At 44.5% G+C, this 23760-nt stretch overlaps 1 protein-coding gene across 1 annotated transcript in view; it reads right to left on the bottom strand.

The window, feature by feature from the left end:
• ALAS2 (5'-aminolevulinate synthase 2) overlaps positions 1 to 23760 on the bottom strand; it is a 36614-nt gene that overhangs the window by 11540 nt on the left and 1314 nt on the right. The window contains 2 exon segments of the mRNA XM_075071292.1: positions 23097 to 23219; positions 23465 to 23626. Coding sequence (XP_074927393.1) covers positions 23097 to 23219; positions 23465 to 23626 — 285 coding nt within the window.

Here is a 23760-nt window from a genome sequence, read left to right as displayed (position 1 = left end):
CTTGTCGGCACTCTTTTCTGGTAGTATTTGTTGGCACTCGGGGGTCTGGGCGGTCCAGGGGTGCAAGTTTCATGTTTTTTGATCCGCCTGTTCTGTGGATTGAGTTTGACATCTTCTGGGGTTTGGTCAGGCTTTTTTGGAATTTGTTTGTGAAATTGAGGTGGATGCATTGATGGAAATGCTTTTGTAGGGGAGTGCTATGAACTCTTCGTGGGCATTTCCTTATGTTTTGTCCCAAAGAAATCGGACGTAGATACTGGCATCGTTCACTTCTCCTATTCACTTCAGCTCTGTTGTATCCATTTTGATTCCTCTTTATTCTTAGTAGAATCGTTGTTTGTGCCTATTTTGTTTAGTTTATACATTACCGGGTTCGTTCGAATACTGTGTGCTCATACCTATTGTGTACCGGAAGGTTATTAGTGTGGATGCGCCGTTTGGACGGTTTTTGTTGTTTTGATTGCGGCTTCTGCATTGTTGGTTGCGTGGGTGAACTCTGCACTGTCTTCGACTTTTGGAGGGGGCTGAGTTAGGATGATTCTGTAATGTTTTTTGCTGTGCTGCAAATTTATTTTTGTGAGTTGTTGTAGTCAGTTGCGATATATGGTATGGCAGTCTCCCTCTCTCTCTTGATTTTGCTTTGGCGATTCCGAAGGGTAGTTTCCCGTACCCCGGTTATTTGCTTTTCTATTTTATTTCGAGTGTTTCCTTCGGTGTGTGTTCTTGCGTTTTGGTTGTGCTCGCCGTCTGGGCTGCTATCAGAGGGTGCTGTGGAGCTGTCCAGGTTCCCGCCCTCCCCGGTCTGTGGGGTTCTTGGGTTATCTCCAGTGCTGTGGGGCATTCTCAGGTTTTCTGGTTGTGTTGTGCCGTCACTTGTCTCCCGTGCTACGTGTACTGCAGAGCAGTGCGTTGGTGCAGCCTTTTGGGTCTTGAATCTCATGTCTCTGTTTTTCTTTATGCCTGAGTCCTTGTTTATTCACTGTCTGTGTCCTAGGTGTCTTCTTTCCTGGCCTGCAGCTTTGTTAGTTTTTGCGTTCTTTTTTGGAGGGTTGTAGTTTTCCCAAATGTGTCGTCCGTCTCTTTACCTCTGAGTCTTCCTGGCTGATTTTGGGTGGGCTTGTGGTCGCTGTGATGTGACTGTGCTTTGGTCCTGTGGGTGGGTGTGCCAAACAGGATGTTCAATTCCTGGCTTTTTGCACTGGTAGGTCGGAGTTGGGTGTTGTCGACGGCAGGGTTCTGGTTGTCTGGGCACTGTTTCTCACGTGCCTTACGGATTGTGTCTCGATTTAGCGCTATCATTGTGGGTTGGGTACGAATGGATTGGCCTTACTTGCACGATTGGTTGTGTGGACTGGATTTTTTTATTCCGGCTTCAGATTGTGTAGGGCCTAGTTGCTAATTTGCTTCTGATTTTCTTTTAACTTGGTCTCCTCCATGGTTAGTGTTCTATTTGAGACACAATCCTATTTAGCTGTGCTTCTGGGGTGGCTTATTGATTTCTATGGATTTTTGTTAAGTTGGATTGGGGTTTATTCCCCAGTTGATTGCTATATTTTAGCTCGTTGTGCTCTTGATTCTTCTTTTGGACGTGTTAGCAGTGCTTTGTGTGGTTAAATGTTTGTGTCTTTTTATCTGGGCTTTATGGAGCACAATCTGTTGGCCTAAGCAAAAGACCCTTGTACATCTCCGCCCATACTGCCCCCAATATTTTTTTATTTCTGGTTGAGGTTTTATAGGTATTTCTGAAGTCTGGGTTCGTTATTGTTCCTGATATATGGGTGTTTGCTATGTCTCGTCCTGTTTGATTTGTTCCTTACTGCAAGTGCTGTCTTCCTTGTCGTGGCTAGGTTATGGCGTAGATGTATTGCTTTTTAGCGTTTAAGGTTTTAGCGCTGCTTATGAGCCTTCGGTTTTATTAATGACCGACTGCTTTGTAGATTAAATAATTTTCCGGTTTCGCGTTGTGATGCTGGTGAGAATGTTTTCTGTTAGCCTAGTACGTAGCACTGTTTGGATTGGCGCATTCTGGTCATTGAGTTGCTTTTCTGTGATGTTATTTTGTAGTAGTCCCTTTATTTATGGTCGTTGTTTGTGTTGTATTGGCCGTCCCACGGGGTGGTTGAGGATTGATTTGGGTTGAGGGCCCCTTGCGATGGTGGATGGCGTTCTGAGTGGTCGCTTCGGGGTTCTTTGTGGGTAGCTGTGTGGATGGGAGTTTGTGGCCATTTTTGAAGTGTGTTGTATGTCATGTAATTTTGTTTTTTGCGGTGGCGAGGGTGGCGTTGTTGTGCGGTAGTTTGGCAGTTGGTCGGTCGGGAGGGGTGTATTGGGTGGGTGGGGTTGCCCTATAAGAAGACCAGATTCGGGATGTCTAAATGGAATCTGATCCCTATCAGCCATGTTTTGAGGCGCTTCGACAGCTTGCTGTTGCAGCCAATGTCTTAATGTTTACCAAAATAATTCTATGATATAATTGTCCCGTGACGTTGTAGATAGGTTGGGTGCATTGTGTGTTTGTTTTTTGTTTTTATTTTAGGTGTGTTTTTATTTTGTTGGTTGGCATGTCCGCAGTGCGATTTTCTCATGGTCGGATCCAAAGCCACGCCTTTCTATTTTGCATGTTTTGGTTTTGTGTGATGAATGGTTTGTAATGTGTGTTGTGTTAGAACTTAGTATGTGGGTGTTTTGCTGCCCCCTGGTGTGTGTGACTGAGTCTGGTTGGGTAGTCGGTGCTGTTTTGTGCTGCCAACCAGTTTCGAAAGGGCTTCAGGTCTCGTTTGTGGTGTTGAGCTTTGTTCAGTGTTTGTAGGTGCGGATGTGGCTACCCTTTTGGGTCTTCCGTTTTTTTCATTTTTAAATGAGATTTCGCTTCTGGTCGGTGTGAATGACAGATGGAATGTGAGGAGCTTGCTTGTCTGTTTCAGGATTAGTGGGATTTGAGACTTGCGTTCCTGTAGATTGTTTTATTGATTCATGGATATTTGGGTGAATATTTCTTATGTTATGTTTATTTAATGTCCTGTTTCCAATGGCTAACAATCTGTTTAGACTGACGGGACCGCTCTGGGCTGTTATTGGTCAATTATAGGGTGATGGATTTGTCGTCTTTCACTTTATTTCTGTGGGTTGTCAGGTATGTTGTTAACGCTGTATGGTGGGTTTATGATGTGGACTGTTCGCAGCATCCTGACTTGTTCTTACTTGGGGCATCTTGCTGTACTCTTTGTTGAGTCTAGCGAGTGGGGTTCAATCTTGCAGGTCGTTTGCTGCTTCTGAAGCGTCTATATACATGTTTGATTTCCTGCTAACTGGTGCCATTTTTCATCTTTATTATGCTGTTCTTGATTGAGCACAGTTTTGCTGTTTTCCTTCTTCCTTTGTTATATGCTGCCTTAGAGCTTTGTGTTTGCTGACTGTTTTTTCGTTGATGTTTATGTAAGTTTTGGATTTTGTCGTACCTTTTTTCATTTGTTTTCCATGCGTGGTTTTCATTTTTATACGTATCTGACTGACTTTTTTTTATTTCATTATATTTCAGTTGTTTTGCATTAGATTTGACGTAGTATTTTTTCATCTATTCTTCTGTGGCTGTTTGGTCGTGGCCAATGTATTGATGATAATACCTTGTTTCTAGAGGGTCATGTTTAAGGCTGATTTTTGTATATGTTTTAGCCCACGTTTTCATTGTAAATAATTATTAATCCTGTTTGTGGCTCCATTATCCGTGACTTGTTTGTTTGCTTTAGTATGTTTGCTAGAGATTTTTGTAGGACTTAGGAACAGTTTATGGGTGTGTCGGTTCTTAGAGGATCGTTCCATTTGGCATTGATGTTTTTTTATCTTTTTTCTTGTTTCCTTTGGGCTTTTACCTATTCCAAAGTCGGTTATTTTTTGTTTTGCTGTTTGGCCAGTCCAAAGACAGGATGCTATGCTTGGCTCTGTACGGACAGAATGCCTGCTCCAGGTTTGCCGGTAGGCTTTTCTCTCTTTCTGATTTGGTACGTTTGATACTTGTCTTGTAACGAATCCTGTGGGAATAAGAGCACGAGTTTAATATAATGTAGGAACACTGCATATTCGAAGGTCTTGATCATTAGCCCTTTTTAGTGTTTGTTTTAACATGTGCTGCATCTACTAGCAGGTCATGGTATGCTTTTATGCTCTTTGTAATTCGTAAATTCTTTTGAGTCTTATGTATGTAATGGGAATGAACTATGTTCTGTGAATGTTGTATTGGTTCTGTTGGAATTCTTTCCCTATATTGATTGGAATGTGAATTTTCTTTTTCTAGCCACTATGGATTATGGAATTAGGGGGATTTTATGCTGAACCAGCCTAGTCCATTTATGTATTGTATCGTTGAGATTATTTTTTCCATTTTTTTCTTTCTGAATTCCCGTATTTTGGCCCTATTTTTGGTTGTGTGTTTGTGTTCCTGCCTAGGATCCGTTCCTGTCGGGGTTTTGACGTGCAATTTTAAATAATAGAGTTGGTTTTAAATTTGTATGTCTAATAGCTTTGTTTATCTTAATGTTTATGACTTTTCTGAGGGATGTTAGGTTTAAGACAGGAATGAGTCATTCATTTCTATCGTTTTATAGGTTGCATACGTTGTGTAGTTTTTTTCATATTTAACATTCATAGTTCTTATTTTTTTGTGCTGTTGATCCGTGTTCCCATGTCCTTGGGTGGTTGGTATTGCATTGGTCTGTTTCCAGACGTTTGGGTCGAGTGTTGGTGTAAGTTAAGGTTGTTTCAATGTTTCTGCGTTTTTAGGGTTCTGCTTCTGGCCAGGCCTTAAGTTTTAATATTCAGGGAGGATGGCTTTCTTAGGATGGTTACTTTTTAATGCTATACATATTATGAATGCGTTATTCACCTTGTTGAGTGCCCGGATTTTCATCTGATGTCAGTGGTGCCACATTTTGGTTACTATTTGTGTGGTCAGAAGAAGCATTCTAAGAAAATAGTTTGATTTAACGATAGGTTGTACGTGCGTGGGCACGTTAGGCTCCAGTTGATCATTTTACACTTGCTTTCCAGATTTGATTGTCTCCCTTTTACCATTCTTCTCCCGTCTTGTTATCCTTCTTGATTATCAGTCGGAGAGGTTCTTTTATTTGTACATATTTACTGATCTTCCTGGCGATCCCGGCGTTTGATTTGATTGTCATCTTTAGAATGTACTGTTTTAGTTCCGTTTGAAGTTAGTCTGTGGGCTCTTCCTCTGTTTGTACGTATCTGCGTTTCCGAGTCTCTGATAGAGTGTCTTGTTTCTCTTCGGATGAACGGGTGATTCAAGTTCTATGATTTACTCTCCAGGCTGTTGGTCTTTCTGTGGTTTTCTATGTACTGGGGGAGTCTTGTGTATTGTCTACTTTCTTCGCGGTGAGGCACGAGTTCCCGCAGGTTATCCTCTGTACGATGTAGGCTGTCTTGTCCCTTTCTCTGGTTAAGATGCTGCCGCTTGTCTGACTGTTGGATGTGGTTGATAGGCTTCGCTCTTTGTTGTTTTCCTATTAAGTCCAGGATGTAGACTGGTTGGTATGCATGATTGTGTGTGCCTTGGGCTTTTCACTCTCTGTGCCGTTTTCCCTTTGTTGTCTGGGATCTTTACTCTGTTTGGTGTGGATGTATTTGGTGGTTTGAGTGTGGGGGTGAAGTATTAATTCTCTGAGGACTGAGATGTAGGATGATTAGTGTTAATGTTCGGGTGCAGATTTTGTTGTTGTGGGTATATGATTAATTTGTCTGGCTCTTTTCTTGTGTTTGATGTTGTAATCATGGGTTTGGGCTGTTACGCGTTTTAGGAATGAGATCCAATTGTGGACTTTGATCGCTTTTAGAGCACTTGCGTCGTGATATTGTATATGATGTGATCCATTAGTACTTCATTTGCAATTCTTGTGAGGTGTGGAGGGTGATACCATCTGTTTAGGCCTATTTAAGATCCTCTTGATCGTACTTAGAAATCTGTAGCATGAGTGCTTAGTGATCTTGTATGTGTGAGTTTATGTGCCTTTGGGGGGTTTCCATTGCTTTTTTTCTTGCTTTTTTGGATACCAATCATTAGTGAGGACCTGGACTACTGCTAGGGGGTATTGTTCATCCCTTTTAGGAGGTGGGGGTCACTTTGTTTCAAGCACATCTTGTTTTTCAGAGAATATCAGGCGGAATTTATTGTGAGTTTCAGGTGCGCATTTAGTCTGTATCCGCAAGACGGGTCTTGTGGCCTTAGGGACAAATTTATTCCCAGGTTGTTTTCACGTGAATGCAGTCCTTTTCGGATGCGTAGATGGAACCCGTGGTGATTTTCTACAGGATTGAGGTGATAGCTCAGGAAGGTATCTTGGATGAGCTTCATCAGAGGGGAAAAAATTTTGATTGTGATAATTAGTTGACTAGAAGGTTGTGGGAGACTTACTAGGAATGTTCATTAGTTGATCTTCTTTTCTCTCTCCTTGTTGTTTGTGGGGTCTATTGATTCCTTGTTATTCTCTTTATGGATTTCTTCCAAGTTTTTTTTCTTCCTCTGATGTGTCTCTCATTTGATTGGATCTTCTGTTGGTGCTAATCCCTTTTATGTTTCTTGTATGTCTATATCTTTCTGTGTTTCATTTAGTCCGAGAAGTGGCTGTGCTTCCGAGTTTGCTGTATTTGTGTCTATGGTGCCAGTACTCTGTTCTTTTTGGTAGGCTCAGGCTGTCTCTTCCTATTATACTCTTGTCTAATTGTTCTGACAGATTTGCTTTTGTTTGACAGTGTTTTCCCTTCTTCTTTGGGAGTGACATTAATTTTCCATATGTTCTGGTCAGTGTGTCTTTAGGTGTGATTTTGTAATCGCAAGCATACCTGCACATTTAACGTCTCTAGTCTTGTCATCATACAGTTTAGTGTTCATCGGACAGTTATTATTTTTTGCCTTTCACCGTTTTTGGCTCCTTCTCAGATTGAATGGTAATGGCTGCTGTTCGGTCTTACTTACGTATTCTGTATGCTTATTTTGTTCTTAAGCTGTGCAAGTCCATTGATTCATTTACTTGGTTTGAACGCAAACTCCGTGATTTCCTTCATCTACAAGATGGCCAGGACCAATTTTATTTGTACTTCCACCACACAAATTTTGCCATTGCATGTCTCACATTTTTATCTGTATCTGCTTCGTTCAGAGATTTTCATTTTTCGTTCTCAGACTTCTAGTTTTCTAGTCTCTATTCCGTATGTTATAACATGGAGGTATTATTATTTTCCATTTTACCAAGGGAAACTGGCCAGGGTTTGAAATCTTGCTCAGGTTCCCTACAGTCTATGGCAAGCAACAGGTCTGATTCCTGGTACTTTATTGGGATCACTAGACTGCGTGCTTCGACGCGTCTGATTCTGGTATTTTACAGGGCAGCATCTATGTTGGAGAACGGCAAGCCGTGGCAGTTATGCTACTGTTATGGTGACTTTCTCCCTCTAAGGGTAGCAATTCTGGTCTATCTTTTCCCGTACGTGATAACACGAATGTACTATCATCTGGGTTAGTTTGGTTTAACCTTTGAGTATTTGACTCCTGTGTTTTCTATGCTGAATGGGGAAACTACACTCTTTCTCTGTTATTGGGTCTGGAACTGCGTGTATATCTGTACTACGCAGTGGAGAGCTCGGCATGAGCTGCTTTCACTAACTCAACATTACTTCTTTCCGCTACTGGTTTTCACGGTGCATGGCTGTGAGTCTCGTCGTGGTCTTGTTAATGCTTATCGATCATACCTCTTTTGTTTGGGTTAGGTTCTAGTTGGGTATGCGGAATGGGAATCTGACTGGTTTATGCCTCAATTTTCTGTGTAGCTGAAGTTTGTATATGGCTGGTTGTTAATGCCTTTCGCGTACCCTTCTTCTGTTCCATAATATTTTTTCTTAGTGGCTTTTTTCTTGACTCACAATATGTTTATCTTGTGGCCCGTTGGACGTTCGCTTTGACTGATCCTTTCATCCAGGATTGGTTTTCTTGACTTTTCATTTCGTAATGTTTCCAGTGTTTGCTTTAAAAAGTATCTCTTAGGGAGGGTCATCTCCTGTGTATGTTGTAACATGTAGTTATGGGCTGCCACGTAGGTCAGCCTTGTGCGCATGCATTGCTCTTTACTTAACCTCCCTTCCTTGTATCAACTTGGCAGGACCTGTTTAATTCTCAGTCTCTAGCCTTGGGCCTCTTGCCATGGGGATTCTATAGCTCTTCATATTAATTATTGAAGTTGGTTTAATATTGTTTCTTGGTATTTTCACATGTATTGGTTTCTCTATTATTCTTGATAATGTTTTGTGTTCTCAGTGTCTTGTCTTAGAATATCTTGCAGAGTCTTAGATTCTTATAATTAAATCATGCGGTTTTTTGACTTCTATAGGAGTTTTTACCACTTAATTTATTATTTTATTGCTTCAGGAGACCGGGACTGGTCCTTATGGGTTAGCTAACACACTGCCAAGACTTGGCTGGGGATTTTCAAAGAACATGGATTAGTGTACTATTACTCGTGGCTGGCATTAGTTGTGTTCTGCATTTGACTCCCCATATTCTTATTATTCCTCCGTTGGCTTGCTTCTTTAATCTCTTCTTTTTCGTTGTGGTCGTAAGGAATTTCACGTCCTTTAACTTCCCAGCATATGGTTTCTCCTTATACTATATGCTTCTAGGATATTTATATTTTAGCAGGCTTGTGTTATCCAATGGTGGACTGCTAGGTGGTGAATGTTCATGTTTTATTGCAACCTTAAAGGTTCTTAGTGGTCGGGTTCTAAATATTTGATTTGTTCTTTTTTAATTTTTCTTTACTCGTCTCTTTTCCCCGTGGTTCTGGTTAATCTGATTGCAAGTGTTCAAATGATGATGGCAATATCGACGAGAGGAAAATGCTGTTTGGCAAGCTCTTTGGCGGACTTCTTGTTCTGTGTTCTGTCGAGCTCGCGTGCGTCTGGTCTTTCTGTGGTTCCTATACCTTGGTATCTATATACAGTTCCGTGGTGTGTGGTTGATCATGTTTTACGCCGATGTGACCGAAAATATTTATTACAGGAGGTCCTTCATCGTGTGGAAGTGGATTTTCCTCTAACCCAGGTAATGGTTCGCTTCTTTCACTATCCAACTCTTCGCGACTCCTAGCTTGCTTGTCGAGATTGTCACTGGTTTTGTGAAAAACAGTTTTTATTTATTTAACATGAAACTTTTGTGGGTTCGATCATATACAATTAGCTTCTTTGAACGTTGGCATCTTGCACTTTAGTTTTTTTCTTCAGATGCATCTTTGCCACAGCAGCAGCACGAAGATTTTAGATGTTAGAAAATGTCTTGTCATGCTGACAGTTGTCAATTTTATTTTGACTTAAACCTTCGTTCTTAGTACTTTTCTTATGATAATTGTTTATTCAAATTTGTTGTCGACATTGATCCCGCACTTTCATGAAAAGATTGCCGAACAGTTCGCATTACATTTGTTTTCAAGAGGTTTTAAGTTTTATGGGAACATTGTAGGTCCGTCAGAACTGTCCGTTTAGTAGTATTGAATAAATGGTCATTATAGTATATGGCTATGTAATCATTATTCATGTTTTTGAGTAATTTTCGAGAGCTCATGCTTGATCCTGCAGATGTTGAGACCTTCCTCCTTTATCTCGAGAAGGGGTTCTCAGCCCTAGATGGCCCAGTGACATCAGTTGCTGTTGGTGTTGCTGATGTTCCTCTAACCCTCACGTGCGTTATATCTTGTTGCAACTTCGCGAACTATGTGAAGGCCTGAGTTCCTTACCCTTTTTTATGACCTTTGGTTCTTGCTAGAGTGGTTCTTGTGTCATTTCTCCACCTATTGGTGAGCCTTTGTAGCATATTGGGGATATTTAGATGAAGTCACTATCATTTAGATTATTTGGCCCTCGTTTTTCTTCATGAATGCTAATTTCCTACGTGATTTGGGTTTCTGCAGTTTCCTATCTAATTTTGTTTTGTTGCGTGCGGAGTCATGCTCTGCTTCAATTTTTTTTGTTTCCTTTCACTGACGTTCAGCGCTTTATATTTCCCTTTAAAAATACTCTCTGTACTTTCCAAAAGTTGTGCTCATTTTCCCCATTAAAACTCTGTAATAGCTTCACTTCAAAACCGGCTGGGAGCTGCCTTCTTCCCAGCCTTTGTATGGTTCCGACTACGCGATTTTTCGACAGCTTTTTCCGTCACTCTATGCCTGCGCAACCACTTACGTGTAGTTTCGCGCTATACAGCGTTTTTACAAACTTTCCTACAAGACCTAACTTGCAATAATTAGAAGGGGCTGTTTTTTTGTTGCTTTTGTTGATTCTTGGTTGGATGTGCATTGTCTTTTTGCGGCTATGCACCTAATAGATGTAAAACTTAACTAATAAAATACACATGGCTCATCTTCAGGCTTATTTCTGTCAATGTTTACTTACATGGTGATTTCTGTATATGTGTATGTGTGTTGTGTGTGTAATTATTTTTTTGTATTGCTTTTGCAGTCAGTGGTGCGGCTTTTGTGCAAAGAATCATTGTTGGGTCGGTGCCCATGTCGTTTATGGGACAAGTCCCGAATTTTGGGCTTTATATAGGCTTCTTTCTTTCCTCCATTTTCACACTTGCTCCTTGGTCTTGCCTGCTTCTTTACTGCTTATCTGGTCAACGCTCTTCTTCTGACTGTCTTTGCGATCAGAATTTCAAGATTGTAGTTGGGTCTTCAAGTTCACGTTTTCGGATGGTTTCTTGTTTGTTTTCAGGTCCGTCTACCAAAGGCTGTCTTCACATGACCTCGTGAATGGTGGATCACTTCAGGAATCTGCCTTTCTCGCATCGCTGCTTTGTGCTGGATTGGTCCTTCGGCCCGAGTCTTTCTCCCTCAGGGCCTTGTCTGGTTTTTGGGTCGTACGTCCAGTATGCACACTAACTTAAATCGGTGCCTCTTAAAATTGGGATCACTGTACTAATATTATCACATGAATGGGCTCTCAATGCGGGCAGATGTTGCCTCAAAAACTAGGTATGCTTTTCCTCAGGCTATGCCATTTCTTTCTCCAGTTGCGGTGTTATTTGTTCGAGGCTTTGCGAATGTAACTTTATCAAGTCGTTTTCGTTTTGCTTTATTTAAGATTGGGTTGTATGCCTGCTTCTTTTTTATTTTAAATTTACTGTCTTTTCTCAGTGCCTTAATTAGTTATCGTTGCTGGCACTAGTGGTTACTTTTATCGCTTCAGCTGGCGAATTGCGCTCGTCGTGTTTTGGGAATTTTAACGGCGGAGTGGACTCGCCTACAGTCCTTTTCATGGAATCGCAGATGACCTTTTGGTTTATGCATGTGCTTTTTTTAGTTCTCGTCGGGATTTAATAGTTTGTGGGGTCGTTTGGTTTGGGCGGGGGATGTTCAAGGGTTGTTTGCTTTGGTTGCCACAGCTCTGTGATTTTTTTCGTATCAGGTTACGGACACGTATTTGTACACGGCAGCGGTTCTTATTTCTGTTCAAAGCTTTGTTTTCAGTTGCTTGTTGGTGGTTAATATTTATTCAGTTTTGATACCTCAATTCACCTATACAGTTTAGAAGCATCTCCTAGAATGCAATTACCCCGAAGTGAGAGACTTTGTGATGTGGCTCATTATAGGCACTTACTCTTTTGCTGATGTCCACTGTTTTCATTGAAATTGCTCATTTTTCTTCTTAGGCGTGGTCCATATGTTATTTTAATTATCCGAGTTAATTTTGGGAAAATGTTTCATCAACACGTTTTTTTTTCAATTACGGGTTTTAATCCGATTTCGCTGTACTCCACCTCAGCAGTGGTAGTGCGCGCTTAATCATCAAATCCTGGGTTAGGCACTTGTGGATGATTCATGTTTGGCTCAGGCTTCCGTGTCTTGTGTTCGTCTGACACTTCACTCGTGCACTGTGGCAGAGCCGGACTTTGATTTATTCTTGTTTGTACTTCGCACGGTGCATAGCGTCCTCGTGACTGCAGGTACATCACGATCCTGCAGTTCGGTTGTGTGCGTCTGTGGTCTACGGAGGTACTGGATCGTATCCTGTTGGGGTGTCTGTTATGAGATTGTTCCCCCAAATGGACGGCAATACGTCACTATCAGGGCTGCTTGGAAGCGGGCCTTTTAATACTTTGGGGGGGGGGGGCCAAAAGGGAGCGTTGTTGTCTAATATTCAGGTCAGAGGTATAGATGCTGTTGTGAGTAGTGCTTCTGTACGGTAGGCGGTGTTTATTTTTTTTTCCCAGTTCTTGCCTGTTTAGTGGCGGTTGGCGATTCTGTACTTTAACGGGGGGGCAGTGCGGAACCGCACTGTGAGTGTTGCCCTTGCCTGTGGTTACCGATGCTTATTTGTGTATGCTGGGGGGCGCGGAACCTTAGGACGCTTCCCCCCGATGCCTTTATTTTGAGCTTGCTCCAGTCTTGTAGAGACGCCTCTGCCCAATTACTGGTGCTTTAATGGTGCCCCCGATGTTACTCATTTGTCATTCCAATTGTTTTTTTTTCTGCGCTCCCTTTACTGTAATTGATTTTGCTCAGAGAATGTGGAGAGAGGAGAGATTTGTCCCTTTTTTGGCTCATGTTCAATCTTTCCAAGATTTATTTATATTACTGTTGTCGTTTCAGTTGCACCCGTATTAGTTCTTACGTTATCTCTGTGGCAAGTTTGTAGTTTGCGAGTGATCAGATCACCCGCGACTGGCTAATTTAAGGATTTGTGTTTCATTCTTTCAGAGTGGGGATCTGTGTTCTATTCCTGACCCACTGTGTACAGGGTGAGGAGCTTGTTTTTGTAAGTTTGACGTTAGTTTTTGGTTTAGTCTGTTTGTTATACTGGACTTCAATTTCTTTAATCTGGAAGGGTTTGTTGGATGGTGGGGTGATTTCTGTATATGTGGGTGTTGAGTTGGGGTCGTTACTTTTCTTTGTTTTTTCTTTTGGGCGGGTGTATGGTGTGGCTGTTATTCTTTATGTTCGGCTGGTGTTGTATTGCGTTTCTACTTCCTTTGTTTAATTCATCTGCTCTTTTAGTCCTGGGTTTCGTTTGGGGAGTATCTTGTATCGGCGTGGGCGCCAATGGGTGGTTGAATGTCAGGAGTGAGGCGGCACTGGCAGGGCCCTTGCGGGGGAGCCCAGAGGCTTGTGCTAGAAGGGGCTGTGGGTCGGAGTGAGAGGCACGGGCAGAAGCTGGGGGTGAGCCCAGGGCGGGCTAGACGGGGCTAGTGAGGTCAGTTTGCTGAGGGGCACCCAGGCAGGTGCTGGGGGGGCCCAGGGCTGGGCTGCAGCAGGGCTGGGTTGTCAGTTGTGAGCGGGCACCAGCAGGGCTGGGGGAGCCCAGGGCTGGCCGGTGAGCAGGGGCTCGGTGTGGGAGTGAGGCAGTCACCGCAGGGCTGTTGTGGGAGCCCAGGGCCGGGCTTGGAGGGCTGTGGGTCAGGAGTGGTGGCACCGGCAGGCTGGGGGAGCCAGGGCTAGGTATCAGGGCTCCGTGTATGTCGGAGTGAGGTTTGCACCAGGGCACGGGCCTGTTTGTGGGTGAGCTGGCTTGTTGTCCAGGGCCGGCTGGCAGCGGGCTGCGGTGTCAGAGTGAGGGGGCACCCTCTCACATGGCAGCCTGCAGCACCGTGGTGGTGGCTCTCATGGCCAGGTAGTCAGTTGCTGCACCAGACCGACGACCTCGGAGCCGCTGGGATCCTCTTGTCCGGAGTGCGAAGGGTGTAATGCGTCTTGCCGCGGCGTGTCACCGTCTTGAAGACGCCGATAGTGTGATCCTCGGCGCTTGGCCTCAGCCGCCCCTCCAGAGGATACATTAATGAGAAAAAGCTCGGATTCCTGGGGGGGGCACAGACAGGGTTGAGACGGAGACCTCCCAGTAAGACAAAGCAGTTGCCCCCTTGCCTTCACCCCAGACACAGGAGATTCCCTCTGTGGTCCCTCTCGCTCCCCCCCAGACCAGGGGTTCCCTCCTCGCTTCCCCCAGACACAGGGTTTCCCCTCTTCGCTTCCCCCCAGACACAGGCGTCTCTTCTCGCAGCCGGTTTCTCGCTTCCCCTCAACGGTCTCACCTCAGCTAGGGCAGGCGCAGACGTAGGGCCTTCGGGAGTTTTGTTGTGGTGTGTGTGCGAATTTTTTCCCGCTGCGTTCACTAGACTGCATGCTTTGGTTCTCACCTCGCAGGCAGTGAGTGAGAGGGGCCAACGCGAGAGGGGGCCTTGCATCAGGAGGGGTAGTGCGTGTCAGTGAGGGGCGCAGAGGGCACAGAGCAAGGAGGTTTGCACAGTTAGCATGTGGGTGGGGGCCTGGCACAGAGCAGGGGGTTGTGCAGTCGCAGTGTGGGTGGGGGGAGCACAGCAGCTGGGCGTGGGAGGGCCCTCTGAATCAGTCCTCCCACTCCCACAGGACCTGCTGTCGGTCTGCGACCGCAAAGGCTCTGGGGTAATCAGATGCTCTATTTCAATTGGGTGTAAATGGTGCAGAGGAGCGGCCAGGAAACGGATCAGGGGCTGCGAGGAGCCACCGCGGGAGACTGAAAGTTCAGCTCGGAAAAGAGCCGCAGAGGCAGGAGGTGAACACGGGCTCTGAACTCGGGACCTGTGCAGAGAGAGAGGGAACAGGGGGCGTCATTCACCCCTTCCCGTAACACAAGGTCAGGAGTCCCCCACGAAATCAAGAGGCAGCAGGTTTTCTCCGCAGACACACAGGCCGAGGTCTTCACTGCGGGCGCCGGCGACCTGCGGGACTCCCTGCTGCAGGATGTTTGTGAGCCAGAACTATAAGTGGGTTGGAGAGAGTTCCTGGAGGCGAGACCCAGCAATGGCTGGTAGCCAGGATGGGCCAGAAGCAACCCCATGCTCCAGGTGTCCCTAAACCTTTACTGGGTCGCAGTCAAGCTGGTTGGTTTTTCCGAAGGGATCTCACTCCAGGATTATTTAGCAGGGGGGATGTTCTTGCCTGCACTATGGGGGGGGGGGATGTCACTTCTGGGCCTGGTAGTGTTATGAGACAATGAGGGGGATTTGACGGCTGTCTTCAATCAGCTGAAGGGTTCCAGAGAGGATGGAGGTCGGCTGTTCTCAGTGGTGGCAGATGACAGAACAAGGAGCGATGCGCTCAAGTTGCAGTGGGGAGTCTAGGTTTGGATATCAGGAAACACTGTTTCCCTAGGAGGGTGTAGAACTGATGAATGAATTGTTTTTAACTGTTCATTTATTCACGTAACTTCACTAAGCCAATTTTAGGAATGAAAACAAGGTTCATTCATGGAACCGGTTCCCCCAAGACCTGGCTAATTGACAAATGAGTATGCTGGTTCAGAGCCTGAGCTGTTCAGTCAGCTGCCCTTGAACATTTCACTAGCGTCCAAGTCTGCTTAAATCACTGGACTTGCATGCTTCACTATTGTAACTTCTCTGTTCACCAGTCCCCTACGTGCCTACATTGTAACTTTCTTGTTTCTGTTCACCTTTCCTACACGTGTCTACATTGTAACTTCTGTCTCTGATCACAATTCACTACACGTGCCTACATTGTACTTCTGTTCACCATTTCACTACGTGTCTACATTGTAACTTCTGTTCCCATTCAGTTACACGTGCCTACATTGTAACTTCTGTTCACTGTTCACCATTCACTACATGTGCCTACATGTACCTTCTGTTCACTGTTCACCATTCGCTCCACGTGCCTACATGGTAACTTCTGTTCACCATTCACTACACATGTCTACACTGTAACTTCTGTTCACCACTCACCATTCGCTACACGTGCCTACATTGTAACTTCGTTCACTGCTCACCATCACTACACATGCTCTACATTGTACTCTGTTCACCATTCACTAACACGTGTTGACATTGTAACTTCTGTTCACCATTCACTAAACGTGCTTACATTGTAACTTTTTCTGCTTCACTGCTCACCATTCACTACACGTGCTACATTCGTACCTTCTGTTCTCTGTTCACATTCACTTCACGTGCTACATTTTACTTTCTGTTCACTGTTCACCATTCACTACACGTGTTCTACATTGTAACTTCTGTTTCAACATTTGCAACATGTGCTACATTGTACCTTCTGTTCACTGTTCACCATTTCACTACACGTTGCCTACATTGTAACTTCTGTTCACTGCTCACCATTCGCTAAGTGCCTACATATGTAACTTCTGTTCACTGTTCACCATTCGCTACACGTGCCTACATTGTAACTTCGTTCACCATTCACTACAGTGCCTACATTGTAACTTCTGTTCACTGTTCACCATTCGCTACACATGCCTACATTGTAACTTCCATTCACCATTCACTACACGTGCCTACATTGTAACTTCTGTTCACTGTTTCACCATTCACTACACGTGCCCTACTGTCATAAGTAGATTAGGTAAGGGTTAATTTTTTTTACCTGAGAAGGAGTGAACAAAGGGAACCAAACACCTGACCAGAGGACCAATAGAGAACTGGATTTTTTTAAAAGTCAGGGGCGGGAATTGGGGACTCTGAGTCTTTTGTTTCTCCCGCTGTGGTGAGAGCATCTTCCTTCTATCTCCAAGCTTCTTCTACTCTTCTTTACAAGTGTAGTTAAGGAAAGCAATAGGTTTATTTGTAAGTTGTATTTTAATGTGTGTAATTGCTGGACTGGGTTTAAATTGGCTATTTTTTGAATCAGACTGTGTATTCCTAATTCTTATAAGCAGAGCCTGTAATGACATCTTAATGCAGTGGGTTATTATTTTTCTGTATTTTCTTTCTTTTATATAAAGTTTCTTTTTAAACCTGGTTGAGGTTTTTGTTTTTCTCTGGTTAGGCTTACAGGGAAGGGGGAGTTGGAAATTTTCATGTTAGCTTTACTAGGTTTGAATACATCGCCTTAGGGAGCGTTGCTTTGGCCTCTTGTTTGTATCAAGGAGTTAAGTACTGCATCGCCCAGGTCTCACCCAGGAGAGGAGCTTGGGATCTCAGATAACGAGGAGACAAGGTGGGAGGAAACTTGTTTTCCCGTTTGAGATAGGAGACCCGGGGTTATGGATATCTTGGGGGGTCCCCAGGGACGATTTTGGGGGGGCTTCAGTGTACCAGGCACTGAATCCTGGTTGGTGGCAGCGAGATCAGAGCCAAGCTGGGTATAAGCTTGGGGGGAGTTTCATGTTAAGCCCCCAAATTTTGGATGCTAAGGTCCAGATTTGGGACAGAGGCTTTACCACACCTACATTGTAACTTCTGTTCACCATTCACTACATGTGCCTACATTGTAACTTCTGTTCACTGTTCACCATTCGCTACACGTGCCTACATTGTAACTTCCGTTCACTGCTCACCATTCACTACACCTGCCTACACTGTAACTTCTGTTCACTGCTCACCATTCACTACACGTGTCTACATTGTAACTTCTGTTCACCATTCACTACACGTGTCGACATTGTAACTTCTGTTCACCATTCACTACACGTGCCTACATTGTAACTTCCATTCACTGTTCACCATTCGCTACACGTGCCTACACTATACCTTCCGTTCACTGCTCACCATTCACTACACGTGTCTACATTGTAACTTCTGTTCACCATTCACTACACATGTCGACATTGTAACTTCTGTTCACCATTCACTACACGTGGCTACACTGTAACTTCTGTTCACTGTTCACCATTCACTACACATGCCTACATTTAAACTTCTGTTCACTGTTCACCATTCATTACACGTGCCTACGTTGTAACTTCTGTTCACTGTTCACCATTCACTACACGTGCCTATATTATAACTTCTGTTAACTGTTCACCATTCACTACACGTGCCTACATTCTAACTTCTGTTCACTGTTCACCATTCATTACACGTGCCTACATTGTACCTTCTGTTCACTGTTCATAATTCATTACATGTGCCTACGTTGTAACTTCTGTTCACTGTTCACCATTCACTACACGTGCCTACGTTATAACTTCTGTTCACTGTTCACCATTCACTACACGTGCCTACATTGTAACTTCTGTTCACTGTTCACCATTCACTACACGTGCCTACATTGTAACTTCTGTTCACTGTTCACCATTCACTACACGTGTCTACATTGTAACTTCTGTTCACCATTCACTACACGTGCCTACATTGTAACTTCTGTTCACTGCTCACAATTCATTACACGTGCCTACATTTAAACTTCTGTTCACTGTTCACCATTCAGTACACATGTCTACATTGTAACTTCTGTTCACTGTTCACCATTCACTACACGTGCCTACATTGTAACTTCTGTTCACTGTTCACCATTCACTACACGTGTCGACACTGTAACTTCTCTTTACCATTCACTACACGTGCCTACATTGTAACTTCTGTTCACTGCTCACGAGGAATGGATGAGGATTACAAATCTCTTCATTTAGGCGTTTATTGCGTGTTTTGTATATACATCGCTAGGGTGCAGGTTATTGCTCTCTGTTTTGTATAGAGGAGTTTAAGGTATCGTTTTGCGTGTCGCCCAGGCGTCACGCCGAGGAGACGCGAGAGCTAGTGGAATATCAGATATAAGCTTTAGGTGAGACAAGGGGGAGTGGAATCTTGTTCTTTCCGGGGAGATTTGAGTAGTGATGTTGGATGACTGGAGAGGGGCGTATCTGGATCTTAAGAGGGGCAGGTTTTCACCCGTTTCACCGGGTTTCCTGACTTTAACTTTGTTTTTTTATCCTCTGCCTGGACGATTTTGTGGGGGTTCAGTGGTACTTAGCACTGATATTGGTGTTGGAGTGGAGCGAGATCAGAGACCAGCTTAGGGTAGTAAGCTTGCGGCGGGAGTTTCTATGTATAGAGCCCCCAAATCTCTGTGGAATGTCGTACACGTCCAAGGATGTTGGGAACAGAGGCCTCCTTCACCACAAGGCTGCCCTAAAATTTGTATACTTGGTGTGTTCTAGCGGGGGTATTACATACAGTGTGCTCTTATTTTGGATTATTCTTTTGTTTTCTACTGTGGCCACGCATTCGCGGCGTTATCATGCGGGTGCTACCATTGTAAGTAGCTTTCCTGCAGTTAGCACAGCTGCTCCATATTCATACCCCTGCCCACCCTGTCGGATAGGTGGTGCTGGTACACCTGATCACCGCCTATTCTGTCTAGCACCAAGTCGCCTTATATTATACTTTCGTTCTACTACTCATTCACTTACATCGTGTTCGGACGGCTTGGTACATTTTGGTTTACATTTCACCTATATCGTCGCTTACACTTTGTAACTTCCATTTACGTTACCATAACATGCAGCTTAGTCATCTTTCTCTCTGTGTGCACATATACCTTCGTTCACATATGCGTCATCATTCCACTACCTTACGTGTCACATTGTAATTCTGTTCACCATCTTTCACCTACACCATTGTGGTCGACATTTTTGCTAATCTTCTCCTTGTTTCACATACTACATTGTGGCTGTACTACGTGTACACTTCTCGTTCACTGTTCAAACTATTTTTGGGTTGCAGTATACACTAACATGCCTTACTAGCTTATAAAACTTGCTGCTTCACTGTTAACCACGATTCATGCTCTAAGCACGTGCATACGTTGTATTTTTCTGTTTCACTTGTCAAAACATTTCACTACAACGTGCTATATTATAACTTTCTGTTACCTGTTCAAACATTCAGCTAACTCGTGGGCCCTACATTCTATGTACTTCTTGTTCACTGCTTGTGCCGGCAAGTTCATTATAAAACGGGCGTGCTACCTTGTAACCTGGTGGGGTGTTGGTCACTTGGACATTTTTATTTCATTACTGTTTGGCCTTAATCGTTGTTAGTATCTTTCTTGTCTGCACTGTTCCATCATTCACCATAACCGTGCCTACGTTACATAACTTCTGTTCAGCTGTTCACTCTTCATTCACTGGAGGGGGGTTTGAGTCAGTGCCCATACACTCTGTAATTAGTTACTGCTTACACCACATTCAGAACAGGCTTGTAACTGCTGTCTACAAATTGTACTTGCTTGTGCACGAAGGATCAGACTACAACGTGCCGTACATTGTAACTTTGTTCCACTCTATCTACAACATTCATGACATCGCAGCACACATACACATTATAAACATTTCTTTGTTCACTGGTGTTCTCACTGGCCATTGCAGATAACATGTCTACATTGGTAACGTTTCTGTGTTCACAGTGTCAGATGCTTGAGCCCATTCAGCTACACCGGTGCCTACACTTGTAGACGTGGTCATGTATCACTGTTAAAGGGTCATCTACTGAGTTTTACATCGCGTGTCGACAATCCCTGTAACTTCTCTTTTTACCGGACTGCTCACACGTACACGTTGCTTTACATTTGTACTTTCTGTTTCACTGCTCCATCATTTCACATTAGCTACTATGCCTTACATTGGCTACTTTTATGTTTCATGCTGTTTCAAATATTTTCAGTGTTAACATGTCTACATTGTAACTTCTGCTCATACTGTTCATTACACATTCGCTTTTTCCAGTGCATTTACATTGATGAGCTGGTTCGGTGTTCGATGGTTCACTGGCCCCGCCGGGGCACCCATTCGCATCACGCCTCGTTGCCTACTTATGTCATACTCTGTTGCACTGCATTCACAAGGCTGCTCTTGTTTTTTTTTTTTTAAGGGTGGACCAGGGATTCACGGTCAGCCTGCTCCTGTAACTTCTGTTCACTGTCCTTCAATACGCGTGTAATGTATTGCGCCAGTTTGCCAATTCGGATCCACCCTGTTTAACATATTCACTCCATTTCGTAAAGCTTCCTCAACCCCTCCTTTTTGCAAACGCTCTGCTGATCCATTAAGTTTTAGCTTAGATGTCTGACTGAATCAACTTCAGCCCAGCCCTGTCTCGATAGAAACAGAGTTCAAACCACTGTGTCTGAGTCTTGTCAGACAAGAGCCCTAACAAAGAAGCAGAGTCCACTACATCCAACACGAATATAGCTACCATACAGAAGGGAAGATAACACAGCGTCCACTGGATGACAGTAGCTGCTGCAATTGACAGGTGATCAACCCACCAAACCCAGAGGCAGTGAGCACAACAAGACCTATAGACTCTGGTATTAGAGACTAACGCCCACAAAAAGGAATGGGTGAGATGGAGACTTTGGAGAGTTAACATTCTGCTGCCAACATGGAAGCAGAGACCCAGCTCGTCCTTGCGGCCCGCGCTTTCCTGGCCAGTTACCGCACACAAGCTACGAACCAAGCTGCAAACTCAGCCACTCAGAACTAAGCTGTGTCCAGGAATCATGCAGCGCTCAGAACATCTGATGGGGTGGGGGGAGTGGGGTAGGTATTAGGTATAGTGTGCGTGTGTGTGTGTGTGTGTGTGTGTGTGTGTGTGTGTTGTAGATATTGGTATAGTGTGTGTGTGTGTGTGTGTGTGTAGGTAATGTATGTATAAGGTAAGTGATAGGTATGGTATCAGTATGTGTGTGTGTGTGTGTGTGTGTGTAGGTTAGGTATAGTGTGTGTGTGTGTGGGTGGGTGTGGGTGTGGGTCTGGGTATTAGTATAGTGTGTGTGTGTGTGTGTGGTTGTGTGTGGGTGTGTATTAGGTATAGTGTGTGTGTGTGTGTGTGTGTGGGTATTAGGTTAATGTAACTTGAGTGTGTGTGGTGGGTATTAGGTATACGTGTGGTGTGTGTGTGTGTGTGTGTAGGTATTAGGTATTGTGTGTTGTGTGGGTGTGGTTGTGTGTGTGTAGGTATATAGGTATGGTGTGATGTGTGTGGTGTGTGTGGTGTGTGTGTATTAGGTATAAGTGTGTGTGGGGGGGGATGAGTTATGGTATAGTGTGTGTGTGTGTGTGGGGGTGTGTGGTATGTGCAGTTGTGCGGTGCGTGTGCGTGTGTGTGTGGATATTAGGTACACACGGCATATCCTTCACGCCGGTGGTTACTTGAGCCAATTTATGGTACTAGACGTCTCATTGTAATTTTATTCGTTCTGGCGTGGTGTTGAGTCTGTTATAGTCACGCCTTCAGAACCTCGCAGTCAGGGAGTTGGGCCACAGGATTTGACTGTGATGCTGCGTGAAGAAGACTTACCTTTGATGTTATTTAACCTGCTTTGCTCTATTTAATTTCATTTGTGGTGACTTCTAGTTTCTTGTATTATGGGATAAAGTAAATTAACTTTATCCATTATTCACACTTTCTGCACACGGAGTCATGATATTATCATACACCCAAAGCATTTATTCATCTTATCTCCTTCAGCTCCTCTTTTCCCAGCTGGAGAGTCTAATCTTTAATCCTTTCTCATATGGACCCGTTCCCACCTAATATTTTAAGTTACCTTTTCTGCAGCTTCTAGTGCAGAGATTTTTTTGAGGTGAGGAGAACACATTGTGTACACGTATCCCAGATGGGCGTCCTGGATTTATAGAGGACAATAAGATATTCTCAGTCCTTATCTCTATCCCTTTTATGAGTCCTAAACTTGTTTGCCTTTTTGACACGCTGCACACTGCGTTGGAGTCTTCAGAGAACTATCCACGTGAGCAAGATTTTTTCATGACTTCGTCGTACTAATTAGCCCCATCATATTGTATTTATAGTTGGGGTTTTTTTTTCCATAGTGCCTTAGCTTTATTATCAATTAATTAATTTGCATTTTGTGCCGAGTACTTAGATTTGTGAGATCTGTTTTTGAGTTCTTCAAATCTGCTTTGGTCTTAACTATCTTGAGTAGTTTAGTTCACCCGGATTTATGGCTAACCTCCATGAATAGTTAAGGCCTCTATATCTTTCCTTTTTTTCCTTTTTCCCCGTAGTTTAGTATCATCTGCCACCTCACTGTTCACCCCTCTCTCCAAATCATTTTACGAATAAATTGAATAGGATTGGTCCTAGGACTGACCCTTGGGGAACATCACTAGTTACCCATCTCCATTCTGAGAATATACCATTAATTCCTACTCTTTGTTCCCTGTCTTTTAACCAGTTCTCAGTCCATGAAAGGACCTTCCTTTTTATCCCATGAGCAGGGGGCTGGACTAGAACCTCTCGAGGTCCCTTCCAATCCTGAGATTCTCTGAGTCTGTCACCCAGCGTCAGGCCTCACCTGGCAGATTGTCCTGGAGCAGGTGGGTGGGGAGGAGCCGGGCATCAGGCCCCAGCCCGTCACGGCCCAGGAATTTCTTCCGGAGGCTGGACTGGACCTCGAGGAGCAGAGAGCTGAGGGGGTCTGGAGGGGCACAGAGATGGGGGTGAGTGGGTTAGAGCAGGGGGGCTGGGAGTCAGGACTCCTGGGTTCTCTCCCCAGCTCTGGGAGGGGAGTGGGGGCTGGTGGTCTAGAGCCAGGGGGCTGGGAGCCAGGACTCCTGGGTTCTCTCCCCAGCTCTGGGAGGGGAGTGGGGTCTGGTGGTTAGAGTAGAGGGGGCTGGGAGCCAGGACTCCTGGGTTCTCCCATGAGGTCAGAGCAGTCCTCACCTGCCTTGTAGACCTTCACATCCTCCTGCACCTCTGGCCCGGCGCGCTGAACGATCCGGCTCTGTCCAACCCGCACCTCTGACTCCATGAAGGGGCAGTGGGTCTGGGAAGGGTTGGAGGCTGCTTTTGGGGTCTCTGACTCCTGGGGGACAGATCCTGCTGCTGGGGAGAGACAGCCAAACCAAAGGGATGGAACCCAGAAGTCCTGGCTCCCAGCTCCTCCTCCCCCCTGCTCTAACCACTAGACCCCACTCCCCTCCCAGAGCCAGGGAGAGAACCCAGGAGTCCTGGCTCCC

This window comes from Chelonoidis abingdonii, chromosome 11 (genome assembly GCF_003597395.2).
Source record: "Chelonoidis abingdonii isolate Lonesome George chromosome 11, CheloAbing_2.0, whole genome shotgun sequence".
NCBI lineage: Eukaryota > Metazoa > Chordata > Testudines > Testudinidae > Chelonoidis > Chelonoidis abingdonii.
Note: the sequence above shows the minus strand (reverse complement) of the source record. Positions and strands in the feature narration are given on the sequence as shown.